Here is a 26183-nt window from a genome sequence, read left to right as displayed (position 1 = left end):
TTAAAGATACCAAGATGATCTGAATTGACACACACAGTGCTTTTTGCCTTTTTTTTTTCCAGGGCCTTTGTTTGGGTGACAATGTCACCTCAGCCAAACAACTCCTGTAAAACTTCTTCAGGGTGGATTTTTCATTATGAGGTATTTTATTTAAAATATATAGAAGGTAGGAAGCTGTATTTTGGGGACATTTGTGACAGTGTCAAAAGAATGAGTCAGTAACAATCATCTATAAGTTAACAGTATGAAATATGTGGCTAGGGTACTAAAGTCACCTCATGATGCATTGTGTAATTATCCTTAACAATGCCTCCCTTTCTCTATTAGTGAGCTGGTAACCTAGGATTACTTTTTTTAACATGGCTGCTTAAGAAGTAAAGGTGGAAATTTAGTAAGTCTGCCATCTAAAGAAATGTTCCTTTCTTAATTCCAAAGCCATTTACATGACAACATTTTTCCCCTGTCCAAGTTGCTGATAATTGTTTGATCAAGACATCATGGTTGCTCCAGTTGCATGTTGTATAGTGAGTGCTGAGGCATTGAGTCTTCTGATGTATACTTCTGGAACATAATTTAAGCCTATGGTAAACAAGGGTTTGTACTTTTACAGTCTCAGATTTTCTTGAAATTCTACTTTTTTGTGTTCTGAAGACCATGAACACAACTGCTAGGACTTTGGCAATTTTAAAAAAACTCTCCTCAAGACACGAAAACGAGCTGTGGGTACATTTGATGACTTAGTGCTGCTCTCTGCCCTGTCTTTTTCCCCTCTTCAGGCCATATTGACACATCAGTATGTAATAGGCGCAAACAAACTTTTTAAATGCAAAAGTTGTCATTTGGTAGTACTGTGATGAAGCGGCCAGTCCATTAGGTTGCAGTCCTTGAATTAAAATTAAACTGTCTTATTTAAGTTTCCAAGTCATTCTTCTCTTTGCTAGTGCCCAAGGAGTCTTCTGACTCTCAACTCCCATCATACCCTAGTAAGCACGGCTACTGGCTGTGATAGTACCTGTCACCCTGGAAGGCAGCAGCTTGGAGAAAGTTGGCCTATCCTATTAAATAGTGGTTGCAAGAATAAGCTGGGTTAATAGGAATGCCATCCTAAACCTTTTGGAAGAGGGACAAATAACAGGGAGATTCAGTAGTGCACAGCTGTAGTAGTAGCTTTAATTTAGAACAGAACAGCTTTAAGCTTGATTACTACACCATTCTTGCTCTTGGAAACTGACTTCAGCTACCAAGACAACAAATACTCCTCTGAAGAAACTGAAAATAACTTTATTGTGAACATCAGTTTTTGTGTACTGGCATAACAGCTACAGAATATTGGCAGGAAAACTCCAAAAGAGCAACATTAATACATTCACATAAACACAAAAGTATTCAGTTGACCTCAAATAAGCCCAAAGTAACTTTTAAAAAAATCAATGTTTAGTGATCAGTGTGCTGGCTGCTCCTCCGTATGAGATTATAAAAATTGTGTATTTCATTCCAAAGTCATCACTGTAAAAAGTCTCATTGTTCAAGCTTCATGATGAAGAAATATTTCTCAATACTGGCTTCAAGTAGTTTTGGATCTCTTCTGCATTGCATTGAGTGTACTCTCTGAAAGAAGATCTTCAGTGATGAACAGGTAAGAAGTGACAGCTTCCCGTAGACCTAGGCTAATGGGATGATCTTCTGGTAGAGAACCTTCTACTACTAAGTCAGACCTAGACAAGAGAAAGCATTTCTGATTTAAAATGCTGCACACCAGAAAAGGACTTCCACCACTGTGCCTTCTTCACAGTGGCTGGCATGCAAAGACCTCCGCAGGCTGACCCTCCAAGGTTACAAATCAGATTTGGGAGGGGAGGACTTCAGGGGAATGGCAACTTGATGAAGCAGCAGTGAATGTTGCTGCTTTCTGCTTTATCACGTTTGGGTGATTATAAATTGCCTTTACGGGCGTTTACCTCTCTAAATGACAGGTGAGCCTCTACACTTTCAGCTCTGATTACATTGAGATGGCCTGTATAGAACATAAAACTGGAAACAGTTGACAAACTTAACCCCCCCATAGTTACGCCTCCTCGCTTTTCTTTTTAATCTTTCTTTTAGTTTTTATTTATTTTTATATTATGTCATTTTCATTGCCAAGGGAATAACACACCAGTTTGATGCAGCTTGAACTCTTAAGGCATTTTTGTTTGCATGTTTTGAAGGGACTCTGAAACGGATAACCTTTTGTTGATAGATGGCATCTCGTTTGCAAAGCTGTTTAATGTCTCTGCTCTTCCACTAAGAATCACGAATAGTGTAAACTGACCTTGGTATGAAAATACTACCTGGGGGAATTTTCGTGCTTAATTGTGCCTTGTGAATTGAGGAGGAAGACAATGGCGCTTTTCAGACAGCTGAAACTTCAGGCTGTGATTTTGGTTGTGATCCAGATTTTAAAGCATTTCTGTTTCTTGGAAAGGACTTTGAAAGGGGTACTCTTCTCCTTAATTTTGCAGCTGTAAATTATCTGCTATTATCATTCAGCAATCCTGGACATTATAAATTGACCTTGGCTGAAGCTCACTGCAGTGGAAGAGATGGTTGGTTCTCTCCCCATTTGTTGCCATTTTTAAGGACGTTGCTGGTTGGTTGAGCCGGGTGATTTTTAGTTGTTGTTATTGATCTAAATTATACAGTTAAATCTCCCTGATGGGGCTTGGGGGGTTTTTGCTGGTCCTGGCCCCCCTTAAGAATAAAAAATAATCCCAACGAACAAACATGATGTACTTTGAGAAGAAGGCTATTAGCTCCAACTATTGGATCTGGAGAAGATTGGAAGTCAAGGCCCCTTGTTATGAAAGTTGGAACAATGCCTCTTAAACTAATTCAAGCTAATATTTTAATAGAGCTAGAATTCTAATATTGATAGAAGGCTCACTGACTAGCTTCATCCACTTTCGTATTTTGTCCTTTTTTTTCTTTCTCTTCCCCCATCCCCATCTTTTTTTTTCTTTCCTTCTTTCTTGACTCTCCTCCCCTAACTTCTGCTTTAAGCTGTACTGTCAAATTGTAGTTTACTTATAGGTATGAAGAAATGTGAAAGGTGGAAGTGAAGAGGAGCAGAGAACAAAAGAGAAAAATTAAAGTGAGATGGAATCTGAATTGGATGCCGGAAAGTTGATGACAGATTTGAAAAGAAATACTTGTCTGAGCTGCTCAGACTGAGTTTTAGAGACAAAATGAAGATATTCTCAATATTAATCCATTAATTTTTTCTTTTAAGAGAATTACAGCAGTTTTTCATGAGTACTGTCAGAAAGCCTTTTAGGGAATATGTCAGAGTTAAAATTGTAGCTGATTCTAGACGGAGATCACCGGAGCCCCCAACAACTGAAGAATGGAGAAATGGACTGGTGGAATATGCTGTTTAGAAAGTGGTTAGAGGAATGTGCAGCATGATAACTGGATATGAGGTGTTAAGAAAAAATAAAGCTGCAGAGGTTCTGAAGGGATTGGAGGATTTGTTGTATAGATTAAGGATTTCTTTTGTGTTACATTTAATGGTGCGTTGATGGATAGATTTTGGGGGCTGATTGCAACTTTATTATAGTTATTCTATAAATATTCTATAAAAATAAAAAGAGCAGCAGGGGAAATAAACTTTATCTTACAATGCATTTAATTAAAATGATCACATTTCCCAGTCCCTGTTAGCAAGTGAGAAATGGCAGTTCTCTTGCAGTAGAAGTACTTCCATAAAACTAGGATTAAGTGTGCCTATTCCTGCCATCATTAATGGCTTAGAGACCACAACTGAATAACGTGGCATACATAGCATTGACCTCTACAGCTGCAAGGAACTTCTTCCACAGCATCGTCTTAAAGGTTTATAATATACTGGTCTTGCTGAGCTGAAGCATGTTCGGTCTAGATGGGAGACAGGCTGGGAATCCTTAGTATGCTGCTTTTAGCATATAGTGGCATATCTGCCTAGTTGTGCATTTCCTAACATCAAACGCCAAATTTTCCTAACACCAAATTAAATTTTTTTTGTAGATGAACACATATGATCACTTTGAGATATTGGAACAGTGCATACATAGTTCATGAGTCTAGTAGAACAAACTTAATCCCTTTTCATAAAAAACATCCCACTGAACACATTTGTGAACTGATACATTGTTCTCATTTTCTTGGGGGCTTGTGGTATTGCACATTATTTACGAAAGTAAACCTCAATGGCAATGAATGACACACAGTAACTTGTGCAAGATAAGAGCAGAGTCCATAAAATACACCAAGATAAGTTAGAACAATGAAACAAGGTTAAGAATTTGATGTAGGCATGTTCATGGATAAACAGTTCTAGTCCTTGTGGTCTTTTACAAGAGAGAATGTACCAGCAATTAGATTTGATCACCTGAAGCTAACTTATTTAAATTAAAAAGATCATTCTTAGCAACATTTGTCCACATTTCTATTTGATTTCTCTGAACCTATGCAATCTTACGTAGACCGCATTCTTTCAGATAGTGGTGGACACACAAATGAACAATCTTAATTTTAGATGTTTGATATAATGAAAGACTATCTTAGCCTTTTAATGAAATGAGTTGTGTTGTCTTGTTTGATATATAGATCACTGCATGTTAAATCCTGCTCAAACATACTTCCAGTCAGCTGTGCATGGCAATATTGTATGCCCAAGATATGAACAGGATCACTTTATATTAATCTACAAATAGCATACATTTGGCAGTTTTCTGAAGTGCATGATTGTGCAATATTCAGCTAAGTGACTGCACTATATGAGTTCCATTATTAATAAAAGTTGGATATTGTTATAATAAATACCTGTTAATTTCCTGCCAGTTTAGAACTGGCTTTATTTCCACTGGTTTTGAAACGTTGTGGAGGAAGCCTGAAGTAGATCCTTGAATCAAACATGACTCTCTTAAGCAGCAACACAAGCCTTCTCCAGTTTCTATGAAGCAGGATGAGAATAAAGTGGGCTTTCAGTATCCACTGAAAGAGAGAAAAGCTGCACTGACAGTCACACAATTGGGCCAGTTTTTCTGTGACATGAATGCTACTTAAATATATTGGTGGAAGCATCTCCTTACAAAGATGCCAGCTCCCAATATCCCCCCCACCCCCAGTAGCATGATCAAGAAACAGAATGCAGGCTAAACCTACTCAGGGACTTTTGTCACAGTTCCAGGGACAATTTGGCAGGAATAGCAGTAGATACATCCCAAAACTGCTTTCACTAAGTGTAGCTTCAGGCCCAGCTACTGAATGAAAACCAGTAAGCCATAGATTTTTTTGACAGACTGGTTAGCCAACCATCAGTTCTAGAGGCCAAGAAGAATCTGCTTTGTTGTCCAACAAGGTTTTGCAGTAAATGGGAGGCGGTGGATGTAGCCATATGTATTAGAAGCAGCCCTCCCTTTCAGCTCATTAATTTTAGTCCTAGCACTGAAACACTGTTCAATGGGGGCTTTTTGAACATTCAAATTTATAGTAGGGTACATAAGAACAGTCATGTTGGATCAGATGAAAGAGCCCTCTAGACCACCATTTGTTCACAACATAGTGAACGAACAAACGGCTGCCCATTGGAAGCCAACAAGCAGAGGACGTTAATAACTATAGGCCAGTGGTCAACATTCTCTTCCTGGGCAAGTTGCTTGAACAGGTAACGTCTGAACAGTTCCAGACACTCTTAGATGAAACTGACCATCTAGATACATTTGAAGCAGGCTTCAGGTCTGGTTTTGGTACAAATTCTTCCTTGGCTGCCCTGTGAGATGACCTTTGCAGGGAGAAAGACAGGGAGGGTGTGCCCCTGTTGATGCTTCTGGACCTATCAGCAATTTAATTTGAAATCAGCCATGGTATCCTAGATAGACTGGCTGGACTAGGAATAGGAGGCATTGCAGTGATTCCACTCCTATTTGACCAACTGATTGCTGAAGGTGGTGCTGGGGGATTTTTCTGTGCCTTGGCAGTTATGTCATGGGGCAGCACAGGGTTCTATTTTATCCCCTATGCTATTTAACGTTGACATGAAACTGGTGGGGGAAGTTATGTGGAGATATTAAGGTACCCCCAATATGAAGATGATGCTTGGTCCTACTTCTGTTTTTCATCAAACCTAGGTAAGGCAGTGGCTGTTCTGAATTTGTGTCTGAACTTGGGAATAGATTGGATGAGTTCTCACAAACAGACAAGTCCAAGGTGCTATTAGTGGGTGGTTCATTTGTCCAGTTGAGTGATTTTCAGCTTCTTCTGGATGGGGTTGCACTCCCCACAAAGGACAAGGTTTGACGTTTAGGGATGCTCCTGGGCCCAGAGTTGTCACTTGGGGCACAAGGAAACTCAGTGGAATGGAGCACCTTGCAACAGTTTAAGCTGATAGACTGACTACCACCCTACCTGCACAGAGAGAGCCTAGCTACAATTATCCATGCTCTGGTAACCTCTTGCTCTTGGTTGTGATCACTGCGCATCACACATGTGGACTCTGTCGCTCAGTACAAGGCCTAGATCAGAGAGAAACTTCTATAGCTCAGCATCACAGAGTGGATTACTACAATGTGCTGTACATGAGACTACCTTTCTAAATGGTCTGGAAATGTCAACTGATCCAGAACAGGGCAGTAAGACTGTTAACGGGGACTTGCTCACAGGAACGTATTATGCTAGCCCTTTTCCAGATACACTGGCTGCCAGTTGAAGTCCAGGTCCAATTCAAAATGCTAGTACTAACGTTCAAATTCCTAATTGGCTTGGGGCACATCGCCTCATCCCATGTGTACCAATCTGGACCCTCGGTCATCCTTGGAATTCCTTCTCCAGGAGCTCCTTCCAAAGGAAGTGAGGCAGGTGGCCACCAGACGCAAGGCCTTTTCAGTTGTGGCACACTGGTTGTGGACTGAGCTCCCCAAAGAGGTGTTCCTAGCACTTGGTATTATTTAAAGCCCCTGGTGAAGACCTTTTTATTCTCCCAGCATTTTAACAGTATAATTTTAAAATATTCATTTGATATTGCATTTTGTTCTATTGCAATAATCATTTTACTATTGCATTTTATTCTGTACATCTTCAGTGTTTCTATGCTGATTCAGTTCCTATTGTGTTTTGTTGCTTTATGCTAAATTTATCTCATATACAGTATTTGTGTGTTTTAATTTTTTAAACTTTTGTTAACTGTCCAGAGAGCCTTGGCTATTGAGCAGTATAAAAATAAAATAAGTAGGCCATGAGTCTAGCAGCACTTTCCCAGCCATGTTGCCATGGAACTTCAGTATGTAAATAAGGATACAGACTCCAGAGCTGGAGCAGCAATATCAACTAAGTAGCTATCAGTAACCTTCTCCATAAATTTGTCCAAACCCCTTTTACAGTCATCCAGGCTGTTGGCCACTGCTTCATCTTGTGGTCGTGAATACCATTGTTCAACTATGCACTGTACGTAGTACTACATCCTTTTACCTGTCCTGGATCACCTACCAATTAGCCTCATGGGTTCCATTTTCTCTACACCATGCATGATTTTACCCACCTCTGTCATGCCCCTGGTTACTTGTCTTTTCTTTAAACCAAACAATCCCAGATGCTGTAACCTTTCCTGATACAGGAGTTGCTCCAGCCCTAGAAGTTTTTCCTGCTGGCCACCAGAATCAAATGATTGTTTCAACTGATGTATATTTATGAAGCCAAATGATGCATTTTAAGTGCACATTTTTTTCTTAAGAGTAGATACCAGTCATTAATTTCTGCAGTAGCTCTTTTCACTGAAAGCCTCCAAAATGAAGTATTTGCAATATATATATTTTCTCTGCCCCACCTTTTAAAAAAGAAAACCAAGATTCTGCTACTGACTCAGCCATTAAAGATGAGACTTTTTCCCCCTATTTGTGACTACTGGAGGCAGCCACAAGCAGGAACAAAAGAGGCTTTTTCTTTTATAAAACCAAAATTGAAAAAAAGTAAAAAGTTACCAGAATAGAAATCCACAAGCTCCTGCATACTTGAGAAGGTGAGGCGTGGAGAGATATAAAGCCAGCTATTATCCAGGCAGTTAATGCGATAGTGTTTCACAGAATCTGGAGATGCAAAATTTGTGTGCCTGACAGATAAGGAGTAACCACCTGGTTGTGACAAGAAAACAAAACTGAGCAGCACAGCCAGCAGCTAGGAAACAAGCCAAGCCCAAATCACTCTTTGCCATGGCATGCAGTTACTCACAGGCACTGGAGTTCTCAGCATAAGAAAGGGGACTTCTAATAGCACACAATGGTCCTTTTGCATAATTAAGGAGCCCACCATTGATTATTAAAATCATAGCACCAGCGGATGGTCATTTGAACAATTCAAGCCACAACTGCAGCTTGTTGGGTCATTCACATTTTGCAAGGGTGGGTTGTTGGTGTGGTTAACCAGCCAGAATCCATGGGCTGATTTAGGGTTGTGAGCAGTTCGTTAACCACAACAAACAACAACCCACCCTCACAGGATTTGCATGACATGGCAAGCTGTAATCATAGCGTGAATATTCAAAAGCTACCTGGCATAAACCACAAAATGTCATAGCTTGAATAAGCAACAGTGGGCTGCAATGATCAACGTCTTTCTCCAGCTAAGGCTGGTTTACCAGCTGCAACCTCTTCTGGGGTGAGACAACCTAGCTACACTTGAGGTAGTAACATCCTTTGCTGGACTGCTTCAATGCTTCAACCCTGGCCTTTCAAGACTTCCTACAAGTTCCGTTAGTAGAGAATACAATATGCTTGCTCAGTTGCTAACTGGAACCACCTACAGGAATCCATCACACTACTATATCACCAATTGCAGTGGCTGCTGGTTTGCTAAAGGTCACAGGCCAAAGTGCTGGTTGTTCTCCATGAGACCACCACTGCTATTGTTGAATAAGTGGGAACTAGGCATCCTTGTTGATCTACTGAAAATAAGCCAATGATATACTAGTCAATTCTGCTACTTTCTGCTTGTTCATGCTATAAAAGACCAGTTTAACAGCTCTGGGGTGTTGATTTGACCCAGCATCATCAACTTCCTGTGATGCTCATACTTGATACTCTAAAATGTCCAACAGTCAAGTGTGATGATCTGTCACTGTGTGCTTTGTGACACCATCAGATTCCCAGTTATCTCACCAAAGCTAGAAATGTACTGGGTGGCCTTTGGCAAGATCCTTTATATCAGAGAACATTCTTGTGTATTTTACAGGGCAGTTGTCAGGGTAGCAAGATGATATAGCCAGAACTCCAGGCAGTTAAAATGTGCTAAATGAAAACACAAACTATCCTCTCGTATTTCTAGAGTTCCCCCACTTATCTATTAAGGCAGAGGTGTTTGGTACCTTTCCTGGTTTGACTCTCCCTTATCAAGAAAGAGCCTTCACAGTTGGAAGGCAGCAGCAGCAGCTCCTCTGCTTTTGCTCTGTCAATGCCCTTGTAGAGCCACCTGAAATGCAACAGTACTCCACAGTTAGTGCTCCTCACCTCATGGAAGGTGCCCTTAAGCGGGAAAGGAAGTTGGGTTGGTTCCTCCAGGGGGTCATGGTCCTCTTTATGGGCTTAGGTGGCTCTTTGCATGTGCTCTCAAAGCTGCTGTGCTGCTATCCAGCACCCTCCCAAATCTATGCTGTTCTTCCATCAACAAAACCCCCACAGTTCCTACCTGTGAGAGATTTCAGCTATGTGGTTGCTGGGAATGTAGCACTGTTTGCCAGTTGTGACTGACTCCACTTTCCGCAATTCACCATCTCTACAAAAACATACCATAACTTTAAAGCCAGGAAATTGAGCATAAAACCTTTTCCATATAAACTTTCTTGGAGATCTTCCTTTGGTATATAGATCAATAGGACTTTGCCATGAAAAATTACAATATTCTCTCTGTGGGGCTTCAGCTAACGTCCAAAGGAACTTAAGCACAAATGATGGTGAGACCAGCCTTCCTTTTGGGGATGAGATGCCCTCTTTTGCAGCCTGTTCAAGGACTGCCCTGCCCTGTCCTAGTTTAATGACCGAGAACCACAAAACTTGCTCATCCACAGCTGGCACCAGAGCAGCAGACAGAGCCAGGCCTGGTCATCTGGCCACAGCTTGCACATAATGGTGAGATGTACTATAGCTCCGCGATAATGATAATCTCGCATATAAATAGATATCAAAAAGGAGAAAATGAATCACTGCAATATGCATTTGCTGGTATACTAACGTATGCAAATGTTATAAAAAACAATATTCTCCTTGAAGCGACACAGCTCCTCCTTTTGACAATTCAAATGTTCCCACCCCCTGGGGCAGATGTTGAAGGCTTCAGTGTAGTTCCCTGACTTGGTGCGTGCCTCAAGGCAGTTGTGGAAGAGGAGCCACAAGAGTCCCATCCTTCAGCTTCCCTGTTGACACAAGTACTCACTCAGACAGCAAGGTCAACTGCTCGCCCATCCTGAGTATCGGCTCAGCATGCCCAGAAGGGAAATCACACACCATGACAGCTATAGGGGTGTCTGCATCTGCAAGTTGTGGGAAAAGGTATGTGTGTGACTTTGGAGTATGGCTACAAAACATTCTACATGGGGTTTTCCTTGAAGTTGGTCATGAACACAGGAGGTTTGGCAGAAATAGGCTACCTTTTGGAGCAATTGGCAATTTGAGAAACTAGACTAAAATGGCTGTCATGAAAGGTGTGACTAGTCACAACAGACAAGCATGTTGTTAGGGTACTGATGGGAGCTAGTCCCTAAAAGTGTGGCATGCACTTGATTACAGTTCTTTCCATACAAAGTAGGAGGCTCTGTTTATGACCTTCATAGCACTATAGTCAAGAGTGGTCTTAATGCATCACTTGTTTGTTGTGGTCATTTTTGTCTATTGCTGGCCTGTTTCTTATTTTGCAACCTTATGTTGTACTAATTAAGTTTATCAGATTTGACAACATTTTGGGTTTTAGTGGCCTGGCTGCTTGTCCTAAAATGAAAATGGGAAATTAAAAAATACTTGTGTATCATTTATGTACACAAGGAAGGTGTACATTATATACTAACTAGTATATAAATAGAAAAAGTATATAAATATACTTTTATAGTATATAAATACAGAAAAAGGAGAGGAGATGAAGGGAGGAGTTGGGTCAAGAGAAGTTCTGTTCTGCCCCATATTCCCAGATTCAACTAGGCTGCCATGTGTGAGCAATGGATGCATGTTGGCAGATTGTCGTACTCTTTAATATCAAATCTATGGGGAAAAGGGAGAATATTGCCTGTTTAAAGTCTCACCTCAGCCACAAGCTAAGGAAATGGACTGAAGCATGGTCTTGGAGCATTGTTTGTCTTAATACTGACCTAACATATATAAGCAGTTTTGCATACCTCACACACATCATCTGGATAATCCTTACATGAAGTTTTGTAACTATGAAATCTATTACAGATACAATAAGTTCACAAAGATCTGCATACTCCTAGATCCCAGTTCTTTCCTTAGATTTCAGTTGTAAAATCCTCCAAGGTTATTTATTTGTTTTGATCTCCTTGGAGAAAGGAAGGCTACAAGAAGTGATTGAGTTTCACTGCCATTTTGAGAAGCAGATTAAGCCAAAAGATCCATTCTCTGTGGGTGTTTGGATCTGGTTTTGCCCGTAGAAGTCAGGTGTTCAGTTTGCTTTAACTGACACTAAGATTCTAGGACACTTGCTCGCAGAAATAGATGATCCCTCGCTTTTTGCACACATGGCGCAGAGGATTATTGTGTTCATTAATTTCTTATTCTGACAAAAGGTGATGTAGAACAGTAAGCAGAATCTTCCATTCTTAGTGGCAGACAGACAGGGATGACTCTGCATGACCCAATTTTCACAAACGATGAGGTGGTAAACCAGTACCTTGCCTGTGTCACTTCAGAAGTGGGAGCTCGCTTGACTGCTTTACTCTGTAAAGCAGAGTAAAAAAAAAAAAAAAATCCCAGCCCACCAAAAATAAGGTGCCAAAAAAATCCTATGTTTTGACATCTAGTTCTTTTTGCAGAGGCATATAGCATTCAGCATTATATCTGCAACCTGAAATTAAGTTCTAGGCTTGCCAGTTATTTTGCTGTTTGCCAGAACTAACCCAAGATGCCAACTCACTCAGTTCCCAAGCTTAACATTGGATAATACCAACCTGGAGGCCTGACACCAAGGCCTGGGGCTTGGCTGCTCTGTGTGTCTGGCTGTGGGCTTCCTGCTGCTGGAGTAGCAATCGGCTTCCTCCTGCTGGACAAACTTCCCATTACAATCACTGCTAACTGGTGGGGCTAACTTTAGGCAACAGTAGTCTTCTGAGACAGCACAGAGACCTTCTAACAAAACACAGAACAAAAAGTGTTGTGCTATCAACCATCTTTCTGAACTTCTCACACATACACCTGTATTACATTTCCCTTCAAGATAGAAATGCTTCTGTATTTTCAAACTAAGTACCACTCTAGATTGCGGGCCTGGAAGCTGCTCTTTCTAATGCTTCGTTCCATTTAGACAATGTGCCCCCAGAGGATCCTGGACATGGAACTTTTATCAGCGATTCCTCACTGTTGGTCATGAGGAAGTATCTGCCAAGATTCTGGCTGTTCCTGCTTTTGCAGTGTGCTAGAAACATGAAGTCCCCATAAATTGAGCCAAACCACCATATGCTAGACCTTAAACTATTAGAAGCTTATTCACTTGCTAGACGCCTTCAGGGAAGTTAACTTGATTCAGTGGCTGCACCAGAAAACCCTGGGAATGACACACAAAATCAGAAAGGAATCATGGCCAGTTTTTCCTGCTGGAGGCAATGAACACTTCTCAGGAGTATCTATGTTACTGGAGAACTGAAGAAGTATGGCAGCTCTGCAGGGTACGAGAACAAAACATGGCTCATGTTTGAAATACTGCAAATATTGGGGTCTAGTAGGTCTGATACCTCACCCTCACTTGAGATGGGCATAACTTTTAGCCTAGAGCTGGAGAACCTATACACTTCCAGATGCTGCTGGACTACAATGCTCATCATCCCTGATAATTGGCCTTGCTGACTGGGCTTAGTGGGAATTGCATTCTAATATCTTGTAAAGCCACCAGTGTAATTAACAAAGCACCTACATATTCCTTGATCCCAGTTCTTTCCTTAGAATTAAGTTGTACTCCAAAGTGATTGATTTCTTGCCCTGTATCCTTCCTCTCTCCAAGGATCGGAATAGTGGATACAGGTTTCCTAGCCCTGCTTTAGCCAAATGCTTGATTTATTCCATTGCACTCTTTCTCTTTTTAAAGTGACTTTGAGCTATACAGCTGAGGAGGAGAGGAGGCCAAGGCAGTTAAAGTGGCTTTTATCTCAAAGCCTGAGCTAAATAGGAAAATGTGCAAACAAATATATCCATATCCATCCATATCCAAACAGAGCAACCAAGAGTAGTGAAGGAATTAGGGTTACAAACTGGCAAAATAAATTTTAAAGGTCTGATAAAGTGATTTCATCTATAAAGCTTTCTAGGATTCAATTGCAAGCAACAAAAAAGAGCACAGAGAAGTTGTGCAATAAAAGCAGGTTGCTTACCTGTAACTGATGTTCTTCGAGTGGCCATCTGTGCATTCACACATATGGGTGCTGCACCTGCACAGTGCCTAAGGCCGGAAAGATTAGAAAGCTAATGGTTTTTGGCAGGAAAAACTCCGCTCCCCTCCCCCTCAATACTATATATAGAGCGGAGTGTCCGCCATTTTCCCAGCCTTTATAAGACCGATTGTTCGCCCTCTCTCGGGAGAGAGACATATTACAATAAGTCCATTAGAGACCATAACTATTCAGACATGGTACCGACAGAAAGAATCCACTCACCGACACCCAGTGGAGCTGGCGGGTGGGTTGTGTGAATACACAGATGGCCACTCGAAGAACATCAGTTACAGGTAAGCAACCTGCTTTTCTTCATCGTGGCCTCTGTGCATCACACATATGGGTGACTAGCAAGCTTACCAGACTCGGAGGAGGGCAGTGTCGTCATTGAAGGATGGCGGAGAGGACTGCCCTACCGAAGAAGCAATCCTGTCTGGCATGCACATCACGGCGATAATGCCTGGCGAAAGTGCATGGAACAGCCCAAGTTGCAGCTTTACAGATGTCTTGAATCGGGATTCCCGTGGCAAAGGCAGAGGAAGCTGCTACTGCTCTCGTGGAGTGACCCCTCGGAATGACAGGTAAGTCCATCCTGGCAAGTTGATAAGCCAGTACAATAGTTTGAACAATCCTTTTTGAAAGTCTTTGCAATGTGACAGGAGAGCCCTTGTTCAAAATATTTCATGAAGAGTCAGTTAGAATGCCGAAAGGACTCTGTACGCAATCTGTAGAATGCTAAGCAACGCCGCACATAGAGGGTATGCAGAGATCTTTCAATCGGGTTCAATGGTGATGGAAAGAAAGCAGGTAAGACGATTTCCTGATTCATATGGATTTATTTATTTATTTAAAACATTTTTATGCCATTCCCGTCTCAACAAAGCCTCGGGGCGGCTCACAACAAAAACAAAATATACAAATATAACAATTATACAACAAAAATATTAAAACCCGGTGCATCTCGACTTAAAAGATTTAAAATCCTATAAAGACCAATAAATTAACAATTAAAATAAGTTTTAAATAAAAAGGTCTTAGGGCCGAAAAACAAATAACAACAGCGCCAGGAACGGAGTGACTACTTTAGGTAGAAACGTTGAATCCATTTGAAGAACCACCTTCTCTTTGTGGAAATTCAAATAAGGTGGATCTACTTGAAGAGCACGAAGTTCACTAGCTCTCCGAGCCGACATAACGGCTACGAGAAAGGCCGTCTTCCATGATACGAGACATAGGTCAATAGTTGCCAGAGGTTCAAATGGAGCTCTGGTAAGTGCTTGAAGTACCACTGAGATACTCCAAGTAGGCATGACAGGGCGAATTGAAGGATGAAGATTCTGTAGTCCTTTGATGAATCTTCTAGTAAGTGGTTGTGAAAAGACCAATGAACCTTGCACCACACCACAGTAGTAAGAAATTGCCGCTGTGTAGTTTTATGGATGATGGCTTAAGTCTCGAATGATGACGCTCTAGAAGAAACTGTAGTATATTCTCGATCGAAGCCGATTCAGGAGCAAACAGATGGAATTCAGTGAAAGATGAAAATCAGTGCCACTTTGCTGCATAAGATCTCAACGTTGATGGTCGTAGAGCAGATTTGAGAATTCTCTGAATATCCAGATCAAGAATCCTCAATCCCAAGGCTAAGTCTCTCGGATCCGAGGAAGGAAGCAACGTATCGGTTCTGTAAGTGGGAAGTACCGAGCGTCTGAGTCATCGTTGGCACCGAGTCGGTAGTGACAGTCATCAAATTCACTAAGCCATGAGGCTCAAAGAAGTCAAGTCCGGGTGACGGACAGCTCCGTCCTGCTGTGTTATTACATGAGGTATGGATGGTAGGCAGAGAAAGGTGTTGTCTGACAGCCGGAGGAGGGCGGAAAACCACGTCTGACGGGGCCACCAGGGTGTGATCAAGATTCCCGTGGCGTCGTCGTGGATAATCTTCGATACGACTTTCGTTAAGAGAGGAATCGGAGGAAAAGCATAAAATTTGATGTTGGACCAAGGGATCATGAGGGCGTCTCCTGCTGACCCTGGTCCCATGCCTGCTCTGGAGCAGAACATTTCGCATACCCTGTTCTCGTGGGTAGCGAACAAGTCCATGTCTGGATGTCCCCAAAGTCGGAAAAGTTGATTGCAAACCTGTCAATCTAACTCCCACTCATGAGTCATCAACATTTGCCTGCTCAACATGTCTGCTTCCTCGTTGTTGGTACCAACTAGATGAACCGCCAGAAGGCTTATGTCCCTTGGGATGCACTATTCCCAAATCTTCATCGACAGCTGAACTAGGATGGCAAATTTCATCCTGCCCTGCTTGTTGACATAGAACACAGCGACTATGCTGTCGGATGTAATCTGAACCACTTGTTGCCGAACAGTATCCTCGAAGGATCGAAGAGCTTTGAAGATCGCCAGAAGTTCAAGGTAGTTGATATGTCTGGCCAATTCCTGTTGGTCCCAAGTGCCCTAAGTTCAATGTCCTGCACATACGGCACCCCACCCGAGCAATGAAACATCAGTATAAAGAGTCAGGGTTGGGTGAGACGGTTGGAACGGAACACCCATATTCAGGTTGTTTGATACTGTCCACCATGCCAATGTGCGTAGAATGGATAGTGGGAGCCGAATTGGTTTGCTGGGTGAATCCCACTGTGGATGAAACATTCTGTTGAAGAATAGTTGAAGAGGACGTAGTCAGAGTCTTGCATGAGGAACAATGGCCACCGAAGGGGAATTGAGACAAGTTCCAATGAAGTTGATCACCTGCGCGGGAGCAAGGGATGATTTTTTACAATTAATACACAGTCCTAAATCGTCCAGCAAAGTACAAGTTATGTCAACGGCTGAGAGAAGACCTTCTCGGGTCTGGGAGACTATCAACCAGTCGTCTAGGTAAGGATATACTTGGATACCCTGAAGCTGAAGGTGTGCACACACTGGAGCCATGCATTTAGTGAAGACTCTTGGAGCAGTGGCTAATCCAAATGGAAGGACATTGAATTCAAATATGTCAAACCCAACAGGGAAGTGTAAGAGACGCCTATGACAGGGATGAATAGAGATGTGAAAGTAGGCATCTCTCAAGTCCAGGGAGGCAAACCAATCCTCTCTCCTCAGCAACGGAAGGATATTTTGAAAGGTAGTCATCCAAAATTTTTTAGGTTTCATAAACCTGTTAATATCTTGTAAGTCCAGGATTGAACGGAGACCACCATCCTGTTTAGGGACTGCAAAATATCTTGAATAGAATCCATGAAGTCCCTCAGAACAAGAGAGCTGTCGAATCGCTCCTTTACGAAGTAGTTGGCAAATTTTGTCTACTAACACCTGTCGTGGAGTGCAGCCCGGTATGTAAACAATCCACACATTCCAGAGCAATAAAACTAAAGTCCTTTAATGCTAATTGTCTACAAGATTTACAACTCTATAGATAAGTTCCCTAATAGCAGTCCTAGCTAAGCAGATGTTACTCTCTAATGGCTTCTCTTCCTAAGCCCATGTGGGATCATTCTCCCAAGTCACGCCTTTCCTCCCTCTTACGTAATAAACTTTGCCACTGTTTATATCTGCGTAAAATACATCTGTTTTTGGCTTTTGAGAAATCCACGACACCTATTGTGTCTTCTGTTTCCAGCTCAGGAAGATCAGCATCCGAGGGGGAAGAGGCAGTTTGCTCTGCTTCCTTCTGAGTAGAACTTGCAGCTTCCTTTTTCTCATGACTCTCTGTCTCTGATAAGGGTCCAGGCGTTTGCTCAACGTGCTGGGAGTCAGAGGAAGACGCAGCAGCTGGCTCAGCTGTCCCTGCGTTGGGTTGTGGGGTCAACTCTTGGGCACTGGGTGTCAAGTGCAAGGTCTCCTCATTCATACTGTTTCAGTCGGGGCTTCATGCATGACACACCGGCAAGCGTGGTGTAAATCGAATCGGGCTAGACAGAGGAACGATGTCAAATTCTATTCTGTATCCAAGCTGGATGATGGATAAAACCCACCGATCAGATGTGGTGGACTCCCAAATGGGGAGTCGGCTCTGCAGCCGATCCCCAAACGGGAGAGGGAAGGGTGGGTATTGGAGTAGAGGAGAGGTTTGCCCGGCCCGTCAGCACTGACGCTTGTCGGAATCAAAGCGGCGACGGCTCTGCTGGAATTGCTGCTGCGGCTGTTGTTTCCAACGCTGCTGGCGCTGTTGATATTGCTGCCTAGCTGGGAACTGCTGGCGGTAAGACGGGCGAGACCAGGACTACTTACGTCTCGGCTGGGTCGGAAGTTCCATTCTCCAAGCTGGCATCCAGGACTCATGGATAGACTTCAAGGAGCGCTTACATCCATATATGCCCGACCGTCCCTTGAGATCTGCGGGAGAGGCCCTTCTCCGGGAACCCTCCATGAAAGAAATTAGGAGGATAGGTACTTGGAGGAAGGCTTTCTCTGTGGTGGCGCCCAATCTATGGAATGTGCTCCCCAGAGAGGTCCGCCTGGAGCCATCGTTATTTGTTTTTCGGCGCCAGGTGAAGACCTTTTTATTTAAACGTCATTTTAATTGTTAACAATATTTACTTATTTATCTGGCCAGGGCGGCTTCTTTTCTTTTCTAACTTTTCTAACTCCTTTTATATCGTTTATATTTTTTATTTATTTTATATTATTAATTTTAATTTTATATTGTCATTTTTGTATTGTATTGTATTGTATTGTGTTGTAAGCTGCCCCGAGGCTTCGGCAAGGGGCAACATAGAAATGTTCTAATAATAATAATAATAATTATTATTATTATTATTTATGGTCGGTCCTGGCGTGGAATAGTCCAGAGCCATCAAATGGCATCTCTTCAATGTGCCACTTCATCTCCTCTGGGAAATTACAACTCCGGAGCCATGCATGCCGGTGGAGAGAGATGGGACCGACCAGAGCCTGATAGCTGGTGGACGTCGATAGCTGCTGGATGGCGACCTGCATGGCTTCTTTGACGAGGACTTTAGCCAAGTCTTTTTGTTGATCTGACCGGGAAGTGGCGATGTTGTCCAGCTTTTGCATAATAAAATACTGATATCTGGCAAGCGTAGCCTCATAGTTGGAGATACAGAGGCCGAGTCCAGAGGCCACATAGACTCGGCATGCCAGCATATCAATTTTTATGCCTTCCTTATCTCGAGAAGCTGTGTGACCCCTTGATTCTCTGCCCTGGGACGACGCAACTACTACCAAGTTCAGTTTTGGATGGTGCAGGAGGAATGGTATATCCTGCTCCCAAACTTGGTACATCGCCTCATTGTGTCATGACATGGGCTGTGGCTGGGCCGGCAGGTCCCAGGGTTGAATCATCACCTGTCAGAGGGTTATTAGAGGCAGAACAAAGGCAGCTGACTGTTCGCCCCTTACGATAGCATAAAACTTGTTGGTGCTAGGATCGACCCGATGTTGCGCTTTGATCTCTAGTGACCGAACAAGTCTCGACATTGATTCCCCAAAGGTGATGTGGGGCTCCTCTGGGGAAGCTGGACCTTGTGAAGTGATTGCTACATCTGGAGAAGTGGAATCTGCCTCTGACTCGTCGAGTCGGGTCTCGTAGCTAGATGAAGAATTCCCCGGCGATGTGGCGTGTCCCCTCTCCACACGTCTAGATGTAGACGGGACCTCTCTCGGGACCAGAGGTGATGTATGGCCCGGTGCCGACGGGTAGAATCCAAAGGAATGGTAATCCTCCCAACCCGTGTGGTAGCTGCCATAATAGGGTTGGTCCCATTCCTCCATGTGTTGATCAACCGTGGTGGAGAGGCAAGAGATTCGGCAGTTGGTCTAGACAGCGGCATTGGCGTGGGCGAGCAAACTCTCAGTGGAGAATCATGGATTTCTCCGTCTGAAATCGACTTGCACAATAGTGCCTCAGGTCATTCGGGGGATGCACTTTCCAAACACAAGACCCATCTAGGAGACCCAGGCGGAGTAACCTGCATGGCAGATTGCAGGGTCGGTCCCGATGGGGTCAGTACCGTTACAGCCACCAGGACCAAGGGCACTGACAAACTCATGTTGCAATGTTTAGTGTGATCAGGTTTTTTCGCCTTGTGGGCCGTCTTTTCTGCCTCGTCCTTTTTAGCCTTTTTGTGGCTGGAGGACTTATCTGAGCTGCCATGTTTTCACTTCTCCCTTTGTTTACGAGGAGGAGAAGGAAGTTGTTGAGCCCCTGTTGCTGAAGCACCATCGTCCAAGGGGCGCGGTGGGGGCGCAGCCGAGGCAGAGGCAGGGCGCTGTAAGGGCGCGGCCAAGGCAGAGCCAGGTTTTGCAGCTAGCTGGTCAGACTGCATAAGGGCCTGGTCCCAAAGTAACTTTTGCAGGTGGTTTTCCCAGTTCTTATGGGCCTTAGTAAAGGCCTGGCACTGGCCACATTTATCCATTCTGTGCCCCTCGCCTAGGCAAAGGAGACACAGATCGTGTGGGTCCACAGGGGATATTTTAGACCCACACTCAGCACATTTACGAAACGCCGCTCGCTGCACCATCGGAAAGGAAACTAGAAAGGGAGAAGATAGCAAAGAGGGAAAGATTATTATTATTTTTTTTAGCGAACGAGGAACAAGAGAGATAATTGAACAAGGAAGGAAAACTTGGAACTATAGGAGAACGATTAACAATTAACAAGAACAACTAGCAAGAACAGGGAACAAAGAGAGCAATACTGCAAGAGCAAACAGGTACGAGGCACAGCGAACGGTGGTTGCAAAAGACTGGGAAAATGCCGGACACTCCACTCTATATATAGTATTGAGGAGGAGGGGAGCAGAATTTTCCCATCAAAAACCATTAGCTTTCTAATGTTTCCGGCCTTAGGCACTGCGCTGGCACAGCACCCGTGTGTGTGATGCACAGAGGCCATGACGAAGAACTGCAATGCTACAGTGAGTGCAGGGAAATATTCAAAGAAGGATCCAAGCCTTTCAGCCCTTACAGGCAGTTTGTGGATTCTTGTAGGAAGAGCTTCTGTTTCTCACGGACTTCTGGTCCACCTTGGTGTATGTCAGAGTGGTGGGCTTTCACCTTGTATACTGTATTCTTTAATCTGGGTGGAAGTGTTGGTTCTATTTTTGCAAGTGAGCTGTCGGGATCAGAGTGGTTACTTGCCCCTGCTGCAGACACATGCTCCTAGTGGTGCTACGTCAGGCCCCCTTTCAGTTTCATGCTATTGCAATATATTCACCCTTTGGCGTGCACTTATTTGTAGTTTGGGCCTGGCAAGGTCCATAGATTGATGCCAGAGTTTTTATGTGTCCAATTGGTCCTCCACATTTGTGTGTGTTAAAGGCACAGAACTGCCATGAAAGTGGAAAAGCTAGAAAAATCTCTAGCCTGCTCCCCAACCTTAACTCTTACTACTGTTGACTGTATGTGTACTGCATTGCTTCTCTCGCTCTCTTAGACCTTGCTTAGACAAGCAGTGTTCCTCTTCTTCATTTATTACATTCTTATGTTCTTATTTCCCACCTCCCCTTTCACTGAATGGGGGAGCAAGTAGGCATGCTTAGAGACCCTCCCTCTCTCTCCTTTCACTTCCTCTCTTTCTATGGTGATGACAGTTTTCCACAGTAGGCTGCAAAACTCCAAAAGAATTCCCCATTGAATTATTGAATAATCGAACTCATGAATAATCAAATCTGCACAAGTTATACAGCTGAGTCTTGACTTTTGCAAGTTTGTGTGCTTCACTGTACATCTCACTAAATGTGTTAAAATATGTTAATTGTAGGTGGGGATACCACTGTTTTGTGTAGCAAATTGTGAGAGGTGTGAACTGTAAAATATGTATATAAGTCTTTGTGTATATATTTTATATGCTAGGCCACCAAAGAATGCACTAATATATCCTCTTTCTAAAGAGGCAACTGAAGTTTTTGAAATTCATGGTTCAACCTGAAAGACATGAGACTAACACCATTTGGGTGTTCACTTTGGGTAAAAAGTTCTGCTCATAAATGTTTTCTCCGTGATTAATATGTTTATACAGTTCAATGAAAGATGCTATGGCACTATGGTCAGAGTATACAACTGGATATGAGGAGATCCAGGTTCTAGTTCTAAGCTGGCCATGAAGCTGAGTGGCTTTAGGTCATTCTCTGATTTTGGACCTACCTACAGGTTTTTTGTGATGATAAAATGAACATAAAGACTGCATAGATTGCTTTGGGCTTCTTGCAAGAAGAAAAGGGTTAGGAAGTGAATTAAATAATACATGGATTATAAAAATGAACAAGAAACCTAAGTTCTGGGAATGAGCTCTGCTGACTGAGAATGTTTCTATTCACTCCTATGACTGGAAAAAATAACTGAAATAAAGCTCAGTGTTGGTTTCCTGTAAACAGACCAAAGCCTTGTGGTGGCTTTTCTCTATTAACCGCACCTCTGTGCTTTCACGATGCAGTCTTCATGCTGGAAAAGTTCAACCCTCATCAACCATGTGCCTGCTCACCTACACCCCACTTTGAGATCTACTTCAACAAATGTTTCATGATCTAATTTCGCCTCGTTGCTGTCTAACTTCTGCCACTAGCGAATTTGCCAATTCCTCTTGTCCTTCCCCAATTGCACTTTAAGCTTCCTCTTGGAAATGTAGTGACAGTGGCTACAGTTCATGCACTTTCATGCTATTGTGTAGCTCTTTTGCCTGCCACATATAAAAATCATCATGATGGGTCTCTAGCTGAAGTACCATTCATCCTACTTTCAGAATTATAGTGGGCATCACTCACCCGGCAGCGAAGTTGACAGCTAAATAGGGTCTTCAGAAATGAAAATGAGATGTTGCTGGAGCTGACAGTAAAGAAAATCTTCTATAAAACAAGAGCCCTGAGAATGGTTGGCAGGAAAGATTCCAATCCTAACTGCCCAGTCTATTATTTATATAGTCTATTATATTCTAGATAGGATGCTAGATTGCATCTCGACATGTAGGTATGTGCCAACAGAAATCTGGGACTATGCTTTCAATATTTTATTCATTTATTAGATTATATCCCACCTTTTTCTTTTTAAAAGGACTCAAAACAACTTACGCCATCCTCCTCCTCCTGCTCTCAATCTTCTCCCCAAAACAACCATCCTGTGAAGTAGGTTAGGCTGAATCTGTGCCTCACCCAAAGTCATCCAGTTGGCTCCATGGCCGAGTGGGGACTAGAACCCAGATTGCCTGACCCAGACCCATTCTCTTAAACACTACACCAAACTATAAAGGAGTGTCCAAGGATGTAGACGCACCTGAGTAAACTCTGCATTCATTCACTGCTCTTTAGTGGCTTGGATTTCTTGCAGCAGGGTCTTCCAGGCAACAGTGCTTTGGTGCAGCAAACAACCAAGTGGGAGAATTATCTTGGCCTTGCTCTCCGGAAGTATCACACTATCCAGTACCCTGTTTATGCAGCTGTTATGGCTAGAATGTATGTTCTTATGAAGGGCTAAAACTTGAGAAGCCACAAACTGCAAAGTTTCCTCTGACGTAAATGGAAAAGTGGTTAGTGTGACAAGTTTCTTCTTCACAGAAAAACAGATGGCTGTCATAGTCTATCCTAAATATGCTCCTGTAAAGCAGACCAGGTTGTGCAGGAGGCTTCAAACTTCCAGGAGACCAAGACTTATAGTATACACAGACACCAATAATTCAGAAAGTGGGCTTTGCGTGCTTCATGTGCCCCATTCAGTAACACGTACTACAGATCCATCTCACTACCATCATCTCATGCTGTGTGGCACTGTATGTCTGGGTGTGCATAAACACCATCTCAAAGGCAGACAGCCAGCAGCAGTGGATGGAAACAAGGTGGAGCCAGAGCTCAGTGGCATTAACCCATTTCCTGCTTTTGCAGGTCATGCCTCATCTCCTTGTAAATCCTAGAAATGCAGATTTCTTTGACATCTGAATCCCACTAGACTTGCCAGTGCAATAATGTTTTATTCTGTTATTTTCAAATAATTCTTTTACCAGAAAATGTAGTTATGTAGTCTGTGCAGTTTCATTTGTCCCATAGAAAACAACAGCATGACTGGTATAGGTTATGAACATTTTCCATAGGCACTTGTTTTTCACTGTATTTGGAGTTCCTCATAAAGCACTTCAGATTAGCACTAGACCAGGGACCAACCAGTAACAAATGATCATATTGCTACACCAAGAGTCGAGAGGTCTAACTTTAAAAATCACTAGGACCAAGTGGCATTTTTCAACAGTGTAATCATATGCATAATCTATACAAAGGAGAACTTATAGGATCTAAGCAACATTAGAGTCTATAGGCAGCACTCAAAGATTATGTGGGAGTTCAAAGAAAAATGGTATAAGAATGTCCCCCTTCCTACACTAAAAATGTGTTGGCATATTTGTCTACCACTGTGTTGACAGATGAAACAGTGATCCTAGAACTGAAGGAATAATTCTGATGAATTGGTAAATGCATGACAAAGAAACTCCAAACCTCTGACGCCACACACTCCCATGAGATGTATTTCAGTTCAACAAAGTAAAGGTCTGTGGTAGCTGCATGTCTCACAACACGTCCGAGGCTAAATGCCAGTTCAGGTAGGCAAAGGCTCACACCTATATGTTGCTGCTGTTTGATATATGAAGGTATTGTGCAGTCTTTGACCTTGGCAGTTTTTGAGTGAGGGAAATATTTTTAAAGCAGGACTTTTCCCATCTGTAGAAATCTACTTTGGTTCTATCCCCCTCTGCACTTTGCCATGTAGGGTGTATACACAAACAGGATGCCCAAACTACCAATAGGGGGAATGATTCCATGTTGAAAGTGTGAATCATCATGGGCGTTGGGAAGAACACTCCAGTTCTTCATTTACACATGACTCCATAGAGGTTGTAGCTCTCTCCATACTTCAGAGCACATACTTTACAAGGTACCAAGTTTAATCCTTAGTAGTAATCCTTGATAGTGTTAGAAAAACTCACGCCTGATTTGATGGAGAAATGTTGCTAGTCATGTTAAATGATATTGGGCTAGATGGATAAGGCTGGGTAAGGCTGCTTGTTATGTTACATTCCACAGAGTGGGATTATAGGCTTTTAATCTAATCACCTTCTTGAAGAAGGAAATTCAGAGCTGCAGTACCCTTAACAGATGCTGTCCAGCCTCTGTTTGGATAGCTCTTGAAACAGAAAGCCCAACAAGATTCCAGATAATTGGTTGAACTGTCATCAAAATTTTCCTCCTACTTTTCAGCCAATACCCACTCTCCAACCTACCCATTGCTTCTACTCCTCCTCTATCTTGCTTCAGTTCCTTCTCAACTCAACATTGCCACTTTGATGAACACAGTGCACAGAGTCCCTAACAGAGAGGACCCTGTTGGACCCAGTAAGGGAAAGAACACTGGGGAATTGTAGCAAACCTACTGAAATGACAAAAAGCCAAACCTGGATCCAGGGATAGTTGCCAACTACTGAACAATAGTGAACATTCCCTTTTTGAGCCAGGTGTTAGAGTGGGTGATGGCTGGGTGGCTCCAAGCACTCTTGCAGGAGACAGATTATCTGGACCCATTTCAATTGGGTGTCAAGTTGGGGTTTGGGATGGAGACTGCCTTGGTTAATCTGTACAATGACCTTTGCTGGGAGAAAGACAGATGGTGTGTGACCCTGTTGATTCTTCTAGACCTCTCAGTGGCTTTCAGCACCATTGACCATTGCATCCTTCTGGAGAGGTTGGCTGGGTTAGGGGGTGCAGGCACAGCCTTGCACTAGTTCTGCTTCTCACTGGCTGACAGTGTCCAAAAGGTGCTGCTGGAGATAGTTACTTTGCCTCATAGCAATTACACCATTTCATGTACATGAAATGGCTGGAAGAGGTCATCCAGAGGTTTGGGCTGAGGTGTCAGCAATATGCCTCTTACATCTCTTTCTTACATCTAATCCAGGCAAGGTGGTCTCTATGTGGAACTGGTGTCTGAGTTTGATAATGGGCTGGACAAGGTCCGATAAACTGAAACTCAGCCCAGACAGGGCAGAAATGCTGTGGCTTGACCATCTGTCTGACAGGTTGGGTAGATATTGCTCTGTCTTGCATGGGCCACACTTCCCCTAAAGGAGAGGGTCTGCAGCTTGGGGGTGCTTCTGGACCCAAACTATCATTGGACTCCCAGGTGGCCTCAGTAAATAGGAGTGCCTTTTTTCAGCTGTGGCAAATACAACTACAGCCATATCTGGATAGACAGAGCCTGACCACAGCTGCTTATGCTTTGATAACATTCCAACTGGATGTAATGCACTTTATGTAGGGCTCCCTTTGAAGGCAGTTCAGAGAATTCACCTGGTCCAAAATAAAAAGGATGTTGTCTGGTGACAAATAGCAGCTCATGAACTCATGTAACACCTATTTTATATATACACTGGTTGCCAGTTGAAGCCAGTGCTGTGCTGTCTATCCTTACAATGTCCTATGATTGGAGAATCAAACTTATTTGGGAACTCTTTGATCATAAAGCATGGTCCTGTACTCTAAAAATGGATGCACACTTGGAAAACTCTTAATGGAAATCACAC

General features: G+C 42.9%; 1 protein-coding gene across 3 annotated transcripts; it reads right to left on the bottom strand.

The window, feature by feature from the left end:
• Positions 1-1265: 1265 nt before the first annotated feature.
• On the bottom strand, positions 1266-26047 carry SLA2 (Src like adaptor 2). 3 transcript variants are annotated; one of them, XM_044447644.1, is made up of 8 exons: positions 22895-26047; positions 12176-12264; positions 10435-10531; positions 9691-9777; positions 9371-9474; positions 7992-8141; positions 4840-4969; positions 1266-1715 (listed from the first exon to the last, which is right to left on the bottom strand). In XM_044447644.1, exons 1-8 carry the CDS (start codon positions 22909-22911, stop codon positions 1565-1567), a joined length of 825 nt encoding a protein of 274 aa, XP_044303579.1. In that variant the 5' UTR covers positions 22912-26047; the 3' UTR covers positions 1266-1564. The 3 variants fall into 3 exon arrangements, with proteins under 3 accessions (XP_044303579.1, XP_044303578.1, XP_044303580.1); XM_044447643.1 differs by lacking the exon at positions 22895-26047 and adding an exon at positions 14009-14482 and having other exon boundaries at positions 12176-12353; XM_044447645.1 differs by lacking the exons at positions 9691-9777; positions 22895-26047 and having other exon boundaries at positions 12176-13284.
• Positions 26048-26183: the final 136 nt, after the last annotated feature.

This window comes from Varanus komodoensis, unplaced genomic scaffold (assembly GCF_004798865.1).
Source record: "Varanus komodoensis strain SLA01 unplaced genomic scaffold, ASM479886v1 scaffold52, whole genome shotgun sequence".
Lineage (NCBI taxonomy): Eukaryota > Metazoa > Chordata > Lepidosauria > Squamata > Varanidae > Varanus > Varanus komodoensis.
Note: the sequence above shows the minus strand (reverse complement) of the source record. Positions and strands in the feature narration are given on the sequence as shown.

Coding starts and splice junctions, on each gene's coding strand:
- SLA2 (XM_044447643.1), bottom strand. CDS start 12,284: ATGGGAAGTTTGTCCAGCAGGAGGAAGCCGATTGCTACTCCAGCAGCA. Junction 9,475..9,690: donor ATAGCTGAAATCTCTCACAG/GTAGGAACTGTG, acceptor GTTGCATTTCAG/GTGGCTCTACAAGGGCATTG. Junction 1,716..4,839: donor AACTGGCAGGAAATTAACAG/GTATTTATTATA, acceptor TCTCTTGTCTAG/GTCTGACTTAGTAGTAGAAG.